We start from the raw sequence: 16,588 nt of genomic DNA, 5'->3' as shown, positions 1-16,588 counted from the left end.
TCTGTGCCAATAAAACGTGTATTACCATTTTTGTATCAGTAGAATTGTTGTGGTGTGCTTTTTTTGCAGTAGTGCTTTCCCTCTCATGTTTTGTTTCTACTTACTACTGACCTTGCACCCCTAGTTTGCTTATCTTTATATATTTAGCTGTGCACCCGGTATTCTTTCTTTTTCGTCTACGTGATCTGAGCAAACATTCATCAACCATGTTGAAGACAATGTGTGAGAACAGAGAAGACACCAGAAAAACTCATTCAGTCCCATTATGTCCGGATTAGAACAACTAGTTGTTACGATTGTGCAGCAGCTCACTCGAAAAAAAAAGGGAACACACTAAAAACTGTCACTGACCCTGCCTGTTCCTGTACAGACTAGAGATCCTGATGCCGCAGGCAATAGTTCCTGCGTGCGCCGAGATAGCCTTAACCACAGACTAGACGATGGCAACTTTGACCCAAGCTGCCTAAAAGGCCGACGAGCGCTTCACGTTCCTCCTAAAGAAAGCGGAGGGCAGAGCAGAGTGTGAATTACCTACAGAAGGGTGAGTGTGTTTTCAAGAATCAGAAAATAGGAGCAGAGTGAAGGGCATAAACACCAAGGGGATAAACCCTGGCTGGTCTTTCACTGACTAACATAAACTACAGCAGTATGGCTGGATATCAAAAAGAGACTATCACCAGCAGGAAATACCAGCAGGGGGAAAGTATAGAAAGCTGCATCCGTAAGGTGATAGGGCAGACAAATGTATAAATGAAAACACCTGTTACCAGAAAAGACTGAAGTAAGGATAACAGAAACTTAACACCCGGAGAAAAGGTGAATCTGCTGTGGCTCAGCAGAGAAGCCGACCACAAAGCACACGATCAAGGGTTTGAACCCAGATACATGACACCAGTCCACTATAAATGTGGCGTAAACCCTCTCCTGGTCTATAACCTCCGACCACTCGCCCCATAGTGGTGCAGAGCTCACTGATACCAGCACGGTCCTGCAATAGGAGCTATTGAAGTAACAAGTCTGTTCATGACAATTCTTCCTGAATCTTCTGCTATCATCTGTGAGTGACATTGAGATGTGGAAGGAACTGCAGCAACTCAGCCACAAAGAGACCCCATAACGTTACAGAGCGGGGGCCGAAAAGTCACAATACCGTATGTAGGATAGAGTGGTGTAAATCCGCCACCACTGGACTCTGGAGGAGACTTGTTCTTTGCATCTGATGTACCCATAATGGTGCCAAGACTACAGGGTCCATACATACATGGAGGGGAGAACACGAGCGGGCACGCAAAGCCTAGACTTCAGCCCCATACAACACCGGGTGGTGAACTACAACAGACACTGTTAGCCCAATCTCTTCTCAACATTAGTGTCACGATTCACTCCGCGACCGTCACCCCCACGTCACGGATCGGGGTGACTTTAGGCCAACAGACGGCTATCACATGTGCAGGAGGGGCTTATCTTAGTTATCCCTCCACTGCTACAGTGTGATGAAAAAAAACACACAAGTCTATTGACCTCTTAGTTTACAGCAGGGGCTTATTTTAGGTATCCCACTGCTCTTCAATATACCACGAACTGCAGGGATTTATGTATATCCCGCTTTACAGTTCCGCTTGAACTTGCAGCTCTCTGGTGCCCCCTTACCATCAGGTCAGATTAGGTACTGCACCTAGGGTAATTAGTCGCCAGAAAGGCGATATAACTACTCCCACTCAGGCAGGAACAATAATTATCAATGCCACAGTCGCTACGACGACTCCCAAAGGCACAGCACACGGTATGCTGAAACCAGCTTCGATTAAATGGGTCCGAAGCTATCCCAAAACAGTAGCGTAATTCCCTTCAGAAGACTTAGGGTATGTTTTAGAACAGGAGAACGAAACTAGTAATTTATATACTTTACTCTGAAAGTTTAAGGCAGTGTTTATAAAAAGTATTACAAGGATGTTACAAAAGAGACAATTGGAAATATGTACAAAGGTAATTATAAAATAACAGGGGTTAAATGAGAAATCAACACCTACATGTGTTCAGATCATGGCAGGCAGAACCAGGCTAGTGGATGGAGCTCCCAAATGTCCTAATGCATCAGGTCTGGCAGTGAGGGCTCCTCTGGTAAGACTCAGACTAAAAACTGCTGGGTGCCTGGCATAATACTTATAGCTCAGCCTGGTGACATCACTAAAAGGGGTTGGTTTACCCAGCCCGTCCTCTCTCTTCAGACTTACCAAATTTAACTCATTCTTATAAGTCTCGTATTTTCGTTCCCAAACATGTCAGAATCATAACACACCCAGCTTTCTTCTTATTTTACAATTGGCTTTCTAATGAGACCAAATTTGTACTAGTTTGAACACACAGTTTCGGAGAAATCCCTACTTTTTTACCTGTTGGAATTAGAGGCTTGTGCTTACAGAGGCTGATAGATCCGCCGATGGACTTTAGCAGTATGTACTTATTATTTTCCTAGCCCAAATCGGTGGCCCAGAATCTTACAAGATTAGGACAAAGAGCCTCATGTTTTAAAAGAGAGATCAGACCAGTTTCAGCTGGTACCATTGTCTATGCAGCTATACCGATCGTAAAAATTCCTTTGCTCCCAGAGCTAGAAGCAATTAAACCTTTTCTACACACACATTTTAGGAACACAAAGAGAAGGGGGGTTTTAGCCCACAGCATGGCACTAACAGGCAAGAGAAACTAAAACTTATATATTATCCTCACAATCAGGGTCTGACCTCAGAAATGCTCTCCTGGAAGAAGGGGAAAATATTTTCCAAAATCTTGTAGAAATTCCAGAAGAGTGAAGCTGTTATATCTGCAGACAAACAACATCATATTAACGTCTATGGATATAGATGGGGACAGAGAAGCCCCCGGGTGGATGTGGGGGGCACATACTTTCTCCATATTAACGTCTATGGATGTAGATGAGGACAGAGAAGCCACCGGAGGTGGATGTGGGGGCACATACTTTCTCCATATTAATGTTTATGGCTGTAGATGAGGACAGAGAACCCTCGGCGATGGATGTGGGGGGCACATACTTTCTCCATATTAATGTCTATTGATGTAGATGAGGCCAGAAAAGCCCCCGGAGGTGGGTGTGGGAGGAGGGCACAAACTTTTCTGGTAGTTTCTGTAGTTTCAGAAGTAAATAATCCTCTGATAGTGTCAGTCGTTCCTTAGAATGTGACATCATGAAAATAAATGTTTCTTCCAGATGCTGGAAAAAAGTTTAGAAGTTGAGGTTCTAAGAGACAGTCAGCGATCTTTGCAGATACAAGTGATAGAGCTACAGGACGAGCTGAAATTGAGAGACAATCACTTTCCTCTGCAAGAAAACCGCTACTCCCTGCATTCTGAGATGCAAGAGACATCAGGAGGCTCAGAACATGAGGTAAGGAAACATCACTGCCTGTGCAATGCTCTGCTGCCCCAACTCCTATTCCCCATGACCCTATTAGTCCTCCACATGGTCCCGTCATCAGTCCTCCATATGGCCCTCGTCATCAGTCTTCCACATTGCCTCCATCACCAGTCCCCCACTTGGCCCCCCATCACCAGTCCTCCACTTGGCCCCTGTGTTCAGTCCTCCACATAACCACCGTCATCAGTCTTCCACATGGCCCAGTCTCCAGTCCTTCACTTTTCCCTCATCATCAATCCTCCACATGGCCTTTCATCTGTCCTCCACATGGACCTCATCATCTGTCCTCCACATGGCCGCCGTCATCTATCCTCCACATGGCCGCCATCATCTGTCCTCCACATGGCCGCCATCATCTGTCCGCCACATGGTCCCTATCATCTGTCTTCCACATGACCCTCATCATCAGTCCTCCACATGGCCCCCGTCATCAGTCCTCCACATGGCGCCGTCATCAGTCTTCCACATGGTCACCCCGTCAGCAGTCCTCCACATGGCCCTCATCATCAGTCCTCCACATGGTCACCCCGTCAGCAGTCCTCCACATGGCCCTCATCATCAGTCCTCCACATGGCCCCCATTACCAGTCCTCCACATGGCCCTCATCATCAGTCCTCTGGACTCTTATCCGCACATAACTTGTTACCAACTGCCTGAATCCATGTATTTTTGGGGTGGTGCTGTGTGAACCAAATATAGTCATAATTTTTTGTGTCAAACATGAAAAATGAAGATCACTCGTTCAGTTGTTTGGTCACTTGCCATCTTGGCAGATGGTGGTTCTTTTAGTGTAGGCTTATTTGGTGAGTTGTTTGGTTGTTGGTTCGTTTTCAGGTTTATTTTTTTGGTTCGTGGGTCGTTTAGTTGGTAGATTGTTGTAATAACCAGCAAAATGGGGTCAAAGCCCAATTTCTCTCTCCTTAAATATATAACACAGCTAGGAGAAACTAATATAAAATATAACTTTTATTAATATATTTCTAAAAAAACTACCCCCAAAAAAACAATAAAGACGTGATATAGTGCAAATTAAAATCTCACTTTATCAACTAAAGCGTCCATCCGGACTAGCATATCATAGGGATATAGTACCTCTTACACACAAGAGTCCCTGAAAATACACAATAACCACTTCTGATTAGATAGGATGCCTAATCAAGAAAATAATAAGTAGACCGTGAATTTATCAATCCCGGCATCATACACGATGCTCTTATTAGAGGGATACAAAACACTGTCTCTCTGTGGACTTCTAAACCTGATTGCATATGTTATCAATTAAAACAAAAAATCAGAATAAAAGGAAGGATCTCACCCATCGGCTGTACAGGTACCGATCATCTCCTCCTAATTTCCAGACAACCAGGTTCCATAGAGGGAGTGGATGACATACAGACCTAATATGCCCTGTAAAGGCTAGTATGGCCCTGGTCCCAAAACTCCCGCCCTTACAAGGGCAGTCCACATCTGACCCTTAAACATATAGCCCTATTTGTCCCTGTGCATCCCGACGCGTTTCGTCTTCTCCACGACTCCTCAGGGGACCTATACACTCAAATAGGGAACAAAGCTCTCTCAAGGGGACTAGGGTTCTGTCCTGGTAATGCTAGGGCTTGCGATGGTATGTCGCCACGCCCCTTTTAATCACTTATATAGACTACACAGAACATTATGACAAGGTGTCCAATCATGGTGACTCACCCATTCAAATTCCGCCGCTATCACACGCCATAGCTCCGCTGCACATGCCTCACAAAATGGCAGCTACACTTCCGGTTCACTTACTGGAGGTCACAATACGTCATCATCACCATAGTGACCGCTTAAGCTTACCAAGCGTGTGTATTTGCAATGGCCGCATAACATCCGGTTCACAACCCGGAAGTTACATTCAAGACGCATCAGCGTTACACCTATGTCTCTCAAAGCGGCCGCTCGCCGCACATAGCGGTCACCATGGTAACCGCTCATGTGAAACGACGCATAGCTGAAAACAGACCGCCCAATATCCAATACGGCCGGGAGTCACTATTTGGACGCTTGTGCGTAACGTCCTCACCTCTCAAACGGCCACTAATTCTAACGGCATATTTCATCATATTTCCCCTATATAGGGGTACAAAAAATCTATGACACTAAGCGGAGGATATATTAGAAACAATATTGGATATGTAATTGCTAACCGTATAACACATCATAATTCTGATACAGCAAAGACGAAATGGCTACAATGATATCACATCTACAGGTTCATCTCATTATTCCGCCAGATTATCCCTATCTCACCACATCAGAAAATTATAGATAGTACGAAACCGGTAGCATTACTCCCAAAATAATAGGTAATAACCTCAGAAATGGTATAATTAGGTAGTTAAGATCTCAAAATACAGTATTGGCAGTTCAAAAGCTAAAGATGAGTCCTCAGAGCAGATCACAATTCAAGGATCCTAAATAAAACAGCTATAATTAATTTGCTCATTGAGCCCTCTTGGGGCTACAGTATTCAAATGGAATATCCATCTTGTCTCTTTCTGTAAAATGGCCTTGTCCCAATTGCCTCCTCTTATGGGCTTCGCCACTTTTTCAATACCCATAAATTTTAAGGAGTCTGTATTACCTCCCTGACAACTATTAATATGTCGTGCAATTGGAGTTTCGCTCTTATGGTTCACATCTCCAATATGTTCTCCTATTCTCCGTTTAAATTCTCTAATGGTTTTGCCCACATATTCCTTCCCACACACACATGAGGCCTTATACACTATCCCCTTTGTGCTGCAGTTAATGAACTCTCTAATCATATATTGTTTCCCAGTGACATTACTGGTGAACTTGTCACCTGTGACAATATGTGAGCAGGCGACACAATGTCCACATTTAAAACACCCTTTTGTATCGCTCGTTAACCATGTTTTAAGCACAGGGCTTTTAAAGTGGCTCTTGACAAGTCTATCTCTTAATGACCGACCCCTTCTGTAGGTGATTAATGGTCGCTCCGTAAGCTGATTTCCAATATCTGGATCCATCAGCAGTATGGACCAGTGTTTGGTGAGGACTTTTCGTACTTCTGATGCACCGTTGTCAAACGTGGTAATGAGCCTCATTTGACCTCCGTCCTCTTCTCTATGGGCCGGTCTTAGCAGTTCAGACCTATTCTTTTGTTTAACCTCCTTATAGGCCCGCTTGAGAACATCAGGGGGATACCCCCTTTCTAGGAATTTACTACGGAGTTCCTTAGCCTGTGCTTCGAAATAGTCTTCTGTGGAGCAGTTCCTACGGATCCTGAGGTACTGGCTTTTGGGTATTCCTCTTTTTAGATGGGTCGGATGACTACTTTCCCATTTCAATAATGCGTTCGTTGCGGTTGGCTTTTTATACGTACGTGTGGTCAAGATCCCACTATCACCTTTCTTGATCAAGATGTCCAGAAACGGTAGTGTTGACGAGTCTATCACAGATGTGAAGTAAAGACCTAAGTCATTGCGATTAAGATGATCCACAAATAATGAAAAATTTGCTGCAGAGTCACCCCAAATTACCAGCACATCATCAATATAGCGGGTCCATAATTCAATGGACCCACTAAAGTCCATCTCGCTTCTAAACACACACGTCTCCTCCCACCAGCCCAGGAACAAATTTGCGTACGTGGGGGCACATGGGCACCCCATCGCAGTGCCCCTGAGCTGGTGGTAGATCTTCTGGTCAAAGAGGAAAAAATTGCGCGTTAAACAGAACCGCATTAATCTCAGTACAAATTCATTATGCTCGCGGAACTGACACCCCCTTGTACTCAGGAAGTATTTAATTGCCTCAAGGCCCTTATCATGGGGTATCGAGCTGTAGAGAGCCTCTACATCTACGCTACCCAAATGTACCCCAGGATCCACAGACAACCCCTCCAATCTACGAAGCAGATCAGGCGTATCTTGTACGAAAGATTGTAAAGATGCTACAAATGGTTTTAGCACTCGATCGAGATACACTCCCACATTTTGAGTAACATTGTCTATGCCTGCCACAATCGGTCTCCCTTTCAAAGGGGAAACCCCTTTGTGTATTTTTGGCAGGCAATAGATCGTAGCCATAACTGTATTTTTAGGCAACAAGAAGTCATACTCCACTTTATCAATAACTCCAACAGCAATACCCTCATCCAGGATAGTCTTCAGCTCCATAGTGTACTCCGCCGTTGGGTTACTGCTCAAGACCTCATAACTCCCACGATCACTTAGAAGAGACTCACACATGTTACGATAATGTGCTGTATCCAGGACAACCACATTGCCGCCCTTATCTGAGGGCTTTATGACAATGTGGTTGTCCTGTTCAAGTTGTTGAATAACAGTCATCTCTGCCCTAGTACAGTTATATTTCTTGAATATGTTTCCTTCATGCAGCTGTTTAAGATCCTGTATTACCAAGTTCTCAAAGACGTCAATTGCAGAAATATCACTTATCTGCGGGGGCATCTTAGTACTCTTACTCTTAAGGTCCGTATACGGACCCTTCCCCATAGTATTGGAATGAACTTCACCAATACTCTGTAACAATCTCACGTCCGATAAGAGATCAACTGGTATACCCATATCACTACAGGTGCGCATATCCTGTTTGTAGAAGAATTTCTTCCACCGTAATTTACGAAGGAATAAATTCAAATCTTTAACTGCCCGAAACACATCAAAATTACTACTTGGGACAAAAGAAAGGCCCTTCTTAAGAACACCTATTGCTTCTTCACTGAGTTCTTTAGAGGAGAGATTAACCACCTGTATATTGCCCTGGGCTGAACCATCAAAACTCGAAATACCAGTAATAGCCAAAGTTTTTTGAATGGGAGATTTTAATGTACGAGGGTGAGTTACTTTCGATTTTGTAACCGATTCCTTAGGGGATAACTTTGATCTAAAAAACCCCCACCTTGGGAATTCTCTGTTCTATCGAATCCTCCTCGATTACCACGACCCCTCCCCCTTCCTCTGCCTCTCCCTCTTGATGATCTATGTCGTCCTTCTGTATCGGATACTTCCGTATCAGTAGATGACAAATCTGTTTCCAATTCTATATTATTGGTCCTTGACCCAATGACCATATATGCTTTGTTATCCTTGAAATCCTGCGTATCTCTCAAATATTGGCGATGTTTACGCTCTTTGAGATGATACTGGAAACGTTCAAGGTTACCCTGTAATTTTGTCTCTTTTACTGAAAAATCGGTTTCACTTGAAAATTTCTTTGTCACTTCGATCTGTTCTTTTAACTGGTCATTGAGTACATTTAAGGTTTTTTTCTCCTCCTCAAGAAGGAGTTGCATCAGTCGTAAGGAGCTACTCGTTGCCTCCTTTTCCCATTTAGCTATAAAGTTAGGATTTTTATGTCTGGTACCTGTAGAGATGTTAATCCTCAACCCTCTTGGGACTATGCCTGCTCTAAGGTAATTTTCCAGACAAACAGGATATGCGCACCTGTAGTGATATGGGTATACCAGTTGATCTCTTATCGGACGTGAGATTGTTACAGAGTATTGGTGAAGTTCATTCCAATACTATGGGGAAGGGTCCGTATACGGACCTTAACCCTCCGTCACATACAACTGATCTGACAGGCGCTTCTCTTTTACTTTCATTTCTCCTTCCTCACCAGATTGTGAGGAAACCCCCTCCCTCCAGGTAGTCTCCTGTCTCTTGAAGGTCTGTGAAACCTGATATCAGAGTTGGATTTCAGAGCTTCAGGGGAGAGGATATAGCTGCACAGATCTCTCAGGCTCATTGTATGTGAATACGTCACATTCAGTAAGGTTGGTATTTTATGTTTTTATTCATCACAATAGTTTATTTAGCTTGTTTTATGAATGTATAGCACAAAATGTGAGGATATTTCATAGAAATAAGGGAGATTTTATAAAAGAAAGTGTGCTGCTCAGGCATATACAGTAGTTCCCTAACATATTCCTTCTCTTGCTTCAGATTATCTGCTGAAATGGAGAGGAAAATGTACAATTTATCCAAACAACTTGATGTTGAGGAAGTAACAAACATGCTGTTAGATGATAGAGACCTCACACTGAATGAGGATTTAGGAGAGGAAAGTGAGATTGATTCTCATGATGAGGTGGAAGAATGTGTCCTGGATTCTGAAACAGAGCAAGATGGTGACAGTGGTGAGGATGAAGAAGTTGGATCATATTATATTGGAAAAGATAAAAATACTAAATGGAACAAGAAGCCATTCCAGAAAAAACGTAGGGAACCTTTAAACATTATTACTCACCTTCCTGCAGTAATAGGAACTGCACGTAATGCAAAAACTGCAGTTGAATGCTGGAACAGTATATTTACAGATGACATTCTGGACTCTATTGTCACATATACCAACCAATATATAGACATTATAAAGGACAAGTACATCTGCAACAGAACCATCAAGCCCACAGATGAAATAGAACTGCGTGCTTTTTTTGGATTACTGTACCTTGCAGGAGCTTATAGGGCAAATAGACAAAGTTTGGAGGAACTTTGGGGTAAAGATGGGGATGGAGTTGAAAAATTTAGCCTTGTTATGTCCATAAACAGATTCAAGATTCTAATTCGTTGCCTTCGGTTTGACGACAGAACTACCCGAACCGAACGCAAAACACATGACCGACTTGCTCCAATTCGTGATATATTTCAAAGATTTGTTGTAAACTGTAAACAAAGTTATTACCCTGGAGAGAATCTCACTATTGACGAAATGCTCCCTGGTTTTCGTGGTAGATGTGCCTTTCGTCAATATATTCCATCAAAGCCAAACAAATGTGGAATAAAAATTTATGCCCTTGTTGATGCCAGTAAGACCTACACTTACAACCTGGAAGTTTATGCAGGAAAACAACCAGAAGGTCCTTACTGTGTGAGCAACAAACCCATTGATGTTGTAAAAAGACTGGCTGAACCCTTATTTGGATCGGGTCGCAATATTACAGCTGACAATTGGTTTACAAGTTGTGATCTGATTGATTATCTGAAAATTCAGAAGCTGTCATATGTGGGAACTGTAAGAAAAAACAAAAGGGAATTGCCGCCACAGTTTGTAAGTGTGAAAGAGAGACAACAGTACAGCAGTATGTTTGCATTCCATAATGGAAAGGCTTTAGTTTCCTATGTACCACATGCCAAAAAAATCATACTTCTTCTATCAACACTTCATGATGATGCTGCCATCGATCCTGGGACTGGGGCAGAAAAAAACCCAGAGATAATTACATTTTACAATGCCATCAAAGGGGGTGTGGATACAGCAGATCAGATGTGCTCCACTTTCAACGTCAGCAGAAACATCAAACGCTGGCCAATGGTCATATTTTTTGCTATGTTGAATTTGGGTGGTATAAATTCACAAGTAATTTATCTTGAAAACAAGCTTGAACCACTCCGTAGACGATTGTATCTGAAAAAATTGGCCCATGAACTAGTACTTGGAGAGCTACGCAGGAGAAGCGTGAAAACAATCGGTATCCCCTCTCGCCTTCAAGTTCAGCTCAAAAGGTTCCGCCCAGAAGATGATGGTGAAAAGTCACCATCTGCACCACCTCACAAAAGGAGATGCACCACCTGCCAAACGGAAAGCGGAACCAGAAGGCTTTCAAATTATGAATGTCTCAAATGTCATAAAGCAATTTGCCTGACACATGCAAAAATGGTGTGTAATTCTTGCTATTTGCTCTGCAAGTGTGACTTTTCTGGGGAAACCTCAGCATCTACTTCTGATTGAATATGTTTTTAATAGTACTTAAGGTACCTTAAAATTAAGTTTGTGTTCAAAAATTTTCTTTGTACATTTTTTTGAGAGAGTCGAACTGGGGACTATTTGGCGGGAGTTTTGAAAAGTTTGTATTTCATAGTTATTAGTTTTATGTTAAGTAAATGTTTTTTTTTGCAACTGATTATGTGTAGTCTCTTTTATTACATCCCTATGAAGGTCACTGATCACTTTTAGAGCACTGAAATTGCTAACATTAGATATTATAGGTATTTTTCCAGCAGGCGCCTGACAGGCACATTGTATGTGAACTCGTTAGTCCGAATATTGTATGTGACGGAGGGTTAAGAGTAAGAGTACTAAGATGCCCCCGCAGATAAGTGATATTTCTGCAATTGACGTCTTTGAGAACTTGGTAATACAGGATCTTAAACAGCTGCATGAAGGAAACATATTCAAGAAATATAACTGTACTAGGGCAGAGATGACTGTTATTCAACAACTTGAACAGGACAACCACATTGTCATAAAGCCCTCAGATAAGGGCGGCAATGTGGTTGTCCTGGATACAGCACATTATCGTAACATGTGTGAGTCTCTTCTAAGTGATCGTGGGAGTTATGAGGTCTTGAGCAGTAACCCAACGGCGGAGTACACTATGGAGCTGAAGACTATCCTGGATGAGGGTATTGCTGTTGGAGTTATTGATAAAGTGGAGTATGACTTCTTGTTGCCTAAAAATACAGTTATGGCTACGATCTATTGCCTGCCAAAAATACACAAAGGGGTTTCCCCTTTGAAAGGGAGACCGATTGTGGCAGGCATAGACAATGTTACTCAAAATGTGGGAGTGTATCTCGATCGAGTGCTAAAACCATTTGTAGCATCTTTACAATCTTTCGTACAAGATACGCCTGATCTGCTTCGTAGATTGGAGGGGTTGTCTGTGGATCCTGGGGTACATTTGGGTAGCGTAGATGTAGAGGCTCTCTACAGCTCGATACCCCATGATAAGGGCCTTGAGGCAATTAAATACTTCCTGAGTACAAGGGGGTGTCAGTTCCGCGAGCATAATGAATTTGTACTGAGATTAATGCGGTTCTGTTTAACGCGCAATTTTTTCCTCTTTGACCAGAAGATCTACCACCAGCTCAGGGGCACTGCGATGGGGTGCCCTTGTGCCCCCACGTACGCAAATTTGTTCCTGGGCTGGTGGGAGGAGACGTGTGTGTTTAGAAGCGAGATGGACTTTAGTGGGTCCATTGAATTATGGACCCGCTATATTGATGATGTGCTGGTAATTTGGGGTGACTCTGCAGCAAATTTTTCATTATTTGTGGATCATCTTAATCGCAATGACTTAGGTCTTTACTTCACATCTGTGATAGACTCGTCAACACTACCGTTTCTGGACATCTTGATCAAGAAAGGTGATAGTGGGATCTTGACCACACGTACGTATAAAAAGCCAACCGCAACGAACGCATTATTGAAATGGGAAAGTAGTCATCCGACCCATCTAAAAAGAGGAATACCCAAAAGCCAGTACCTCAGGATCCGTAGGAACTGCTCCACAGAAGACGATTTCGAAGCACAGGCTAAGGAACTCCGTAGTAAATTCCTAGAAAGGGGGTATCCCCCTGATGTTCTCAAGCGGGCCTATAAGGAGGTTAAACAAAAGAATAGGTCTGAACTGCTAAGACCGGCCCATAGAGAAGAGGACGGAGGTCAAATGAGGCTCATTACCACGTTTGACAACGGTGCATCAGAAGTACGAAAAGTCCTCACCAAACACTGGTCCATACTGCTGATGGATCCAGATATTGGAAATCAGCTTACGGAGCGACCATTAATCACCTACAGAAGGGGTCGGTCATTAAGAGATAGACTTGTCAAGAGCCACTTTAAAAGCCCTGTGCTTAAAACATGGTTAACGAGCGATACAAAAGGGTGTTTTAAATGTGGACATTGTGTCGCCTGCTCACATATTGTCACAGGTGACAAGTTCACCAGTAATGTCACTGGGAAACAATATATGATTAGAGAGTTCATTAACTGCAGCACAAAGGGGATAGTGTATAAGGCCTCATGTGTGTGTGGGAAGGAATATGTGGGCAAAACCATTAGAGAATTTAAACGGAGAATAGGAGAACATATTGGAGATGTGAACCATAAGAGAGAAACTCCAATTGCACGACATATTAATAGTTGTCAGGGAGGTAATACAGACTCCTTAAAATTTATGGGTATTGAAAAAGTGGCGAAGCCCATAAGAGGAGGCAATTGGGACAAGGCCATTTTACAGAAAGAGACAAGATGGATATTCCATTTGAATACTGTAGCCCCAAGAGGGCTCAATGAGCAAATTAATTATAGCTGTTTTATTTAGGATCCTTGAATTGTGATCTGCTCTGAGGACTCATCTTTAGCTTTTGAACTGCCAATACTGTATTTTGAGATCTTAACTACCTAATTATACCATTTCTGAGGTTATTACCTATTATTTTGGGAGTAATGCTACCGGTTTCGTACTATCTATAATTTTCTGATGTGGTGAGATAGGGATAATCTGGCGGAATAATGAGATGAACCTGTAGATGTGATATCATTGTAGCCATTTCGTCTTTGCTGTATCAGAATTATGATGTGTTATACGGTTAGCAATTACATATCCAAGATTTTTTCTAATATATCCTCCGCTTAGTGTCATAGATTTTTTGTACCCCTATATAGGGGAAATATGATGAAATATGCCGTTAGAATTAGTGGCCGTTTGAGAGGTGAGGACGTTACGCACAAGCGTCCAAATAGTGACTCCCGGCCGTATTGGATATTGGGCGGTCTGTTTTCAGCTATGCGTCGTTTCACATGAGCGGTTACCATGGTGACCGCTATGTGCAGCGAGCGGCCGCTTTGAGAGACATAGGTGTAACGCTGATGCGTCTTGAATGTAACTTCCGGGTTGTGAACCGGATGTTATGCGGCCATTGCAAATACACACGCTTGGTAAGCTTAAGCGGCCACTATGGTGATGATGACGTATTGTGACCTCCAGTAAGTGAACCGGAAGTGTAGCTGCCATTTTGTGAGGCATGTGCAGCGGAGCTATGGCGTGTGATAGCGGCGGAATTTGAATGGGTGAGTCACCATGATTGGACACCTTGTCATAATGTTCTGTGTAGTCTATATAAGTGATTAAAAGGGGCGTGGCGACATACCATCGCAAGCCCTAGCATTACCAGGACAGAACCCTAGTCCCCTTGAGAGAGCTTTGTTCCCTATTTGAGTGTATAGGTCCCCTGAGGAGTCGTGGAGAAGACGAAACGCGTCGGGATGCACAGGGACAAATAGGGCTATATGTTTAAGGGTCAGATGTGGACTGCCCTTGTAAGGGCGGGAGTTTTGGGACCAGGGCCATACTAGCCTTTACAGGGCATATTAGGTCTGTATGTCATCCACTCCCTCTATGGAACCTGGTTGTCTGGAAATCAGGAGGAGATGATCGGTACCTGTACAGCCGATGGGTGAGATCCTTCCTTTTATTCTGATTTTTTGTTTTAATTGATAACATATGCAATCAGGTTTAGAAGTCCACAGAGAGACAGTGTTTTGTATCCCTCTAATAAGAGCATCGTGTATGATGCCGGGATTGATAAATTCACGGTCTACTTATTATTTTCTTGATTAGGCATCCTATCTAATCAGAAGTGGTTATTGTGTATTTTCAGGGACTCTTGTGTGTAAGAGGTACTATATCTCTATGATATGCTAGTCCGGATGGACGCTTTAGTTGATAAAGTGAGATTTTAATTTGCACTATATCACGTCTTTATTGTTTTTTTTGGGGTAGTTTTTTTAGAAATATATTAATAAAAGTTATATTTTATATTAGTTTCTCTTAGCTGTGTTATATTGGTAGATTGTTGGCCAAGTCAGTAAGTGAATCTTTTTCTTGATTGGTGGGTTACTTGATTGAGGGGACAGTGGCCAGGTGAACAACAGGCTCACTATCTAGAATGGTGGCCATGTCACCTATGGGGCTTTTTCTCAGTATGAGGGTATGTGGCCAGTTTGGAAGGTGTGTCTTTTTCTCGATTGGTGGGTCACATGGTTGGTGGGTTGATGGACAGATCAGCAGGTGGGTCTTTTTGGATATTAGTTGTCTAGTTGAGCGTTCACTTGGTTGGTGATTTGGTTGGTAGGTTGGTTTCCAGGATAGCTAAAGAATCAGTTCTGTGTCTCATGACATGCACATTTGGTGGTCAGGTTAGCAGGTGGGTTGTCTATCTGAAGGTTCGCTTGGTTAGTGGTTTGTAAGGTTAGTAGACAGTTAAGTAGGTAGGTCACTTGGTTGGTGGTTCGGTGGCAAGATATTCAGATGCGACTTTTCTCAGGTTAGTCATTGGGTACCTAGGTGGATAATTTCTATGGCTGGTGGCTGAGACGCTTGGTCAAGTTAGCAGGTGGGTGTTTTGGTGGCATGGTTCGATAGCTACTTGTCCTTACGAGTATGTGGCATTATCTCCTTATAACTTCTTTAACAATTTCAAGAAACCAGACAGATCTGCGGTTCTGTCCCATAGAAAGATGCCCTGAAGTGAAGCTTCTCCATTGATGTCTGCAAGTTCTTTATAAAGTGTATCTGATTCAAAGTACCCGAAAACTGTGTAGTAATTGTTCAGAAGTATCTGTGACCCTCTTAATAACATGAAATCCAGTTTGTGCCCACTAGTGGAACACTGCACTCCTTCTTGAGTCCTGAAAATAAAAGTGCTTTACATTCTCATTCCAGAGCACTTTGCTGAACCCTTCGCTTCAGTGTGGAGGACAAGGAACAGAAACCACTGGTCACATGACCTCATACAAAATACAAAGAGAGCAAGAACTGATCAAGGAAAAAGAGGTAGAGATTGTGAGGCTCCAAGATCTGGTAAGTACGATTATCAGACTGTAACATGGCACAGACATGTGTATATATGCATGGTGTCCACATCTCATCTCCTCTGTCTTCACAGCTCAACCTTCAATATATAGAAATCAAATCTTTGCAGGAAGAACTTCAAAAACTTCGTGAAATGTTACAGCAGAATGACCGCGACAGCGTTCTGAGACAAGCAGTGTCCGACCGTGATGAAGCCATTATGAAGTAAGTCAGCACAATGGGCAACAAAGAATAAAATCATGTTGATGGGAAGGCGGGTGTGTGGGATGAGGTATGACAGGATGGCGGGTGCCAGACACAACATATGACCGGATGGCGGGTGCCCGAGGCACCATATGAGCGGCATCCCAAAATGAAGTATGAGCACCTGGCGGGTGTCCAAGACGTCTGAGTCGAGGGCAGGGGCCTGAGGCGATGTACGCGTGGATACTGGGGTTGACATACGAGCTGATTGCGGGTGCTCA

General features: G+C 43.1%; 1 protein-coding gene across 3 annotated transcripts in view; it reads left to right on the top strand.

Annotated features, from left to right (window-relative positions):
• BICDL2 (BICD family like cargo adaptor 2) overlaps positions 1–16,588 on the top strand; it is a 41,286-nt gene that overhangs the window by 23,029 nt on the left and 1,669 nt on the right. For all 3 annotated transcript variants that reach the window (XM_069735188.1, XM_069735187.1, XM_069735189.1), the window contains exons 6-8: positions 3,230–3,406; positions 15,975–16,112; positions 16,198–16,328. In XM_069735188.1, the coding sequence (XP_069591289.1) occupies positions 3,230–3,406; positions 15,975–16,112; positions 16,198–16,328 (446 nt within the window). The remainder of the gene's footprint in view (positions 1–3,229; positions 3,407–15,974; positions 16,113–16,197; positions 16,329–16,588) is intronic.

The sequence above is a fragment of the Ranitomeya imitator genome, chromosome 7, assembly GCF_032444005.1.
Source record: "Ranitomeya imitator isolate aRanImi1 chromosome 7, aRanImi1.pri, whole genome shotgun sequence".
In the NCBI taxonomy this organism is placed as follows: domain Eukaryota; kingdom Metazoa; phylum Chordata; class Amphibia; order Anura; family Dendrobatidae; genus Ranitomeya; species Ranitomeya imitator.
The sequence above is the reverse complement of the archived record's forward strand: the minus strand, read 5'-3'. Positions and strand labels throughout refer to the sequence as shown.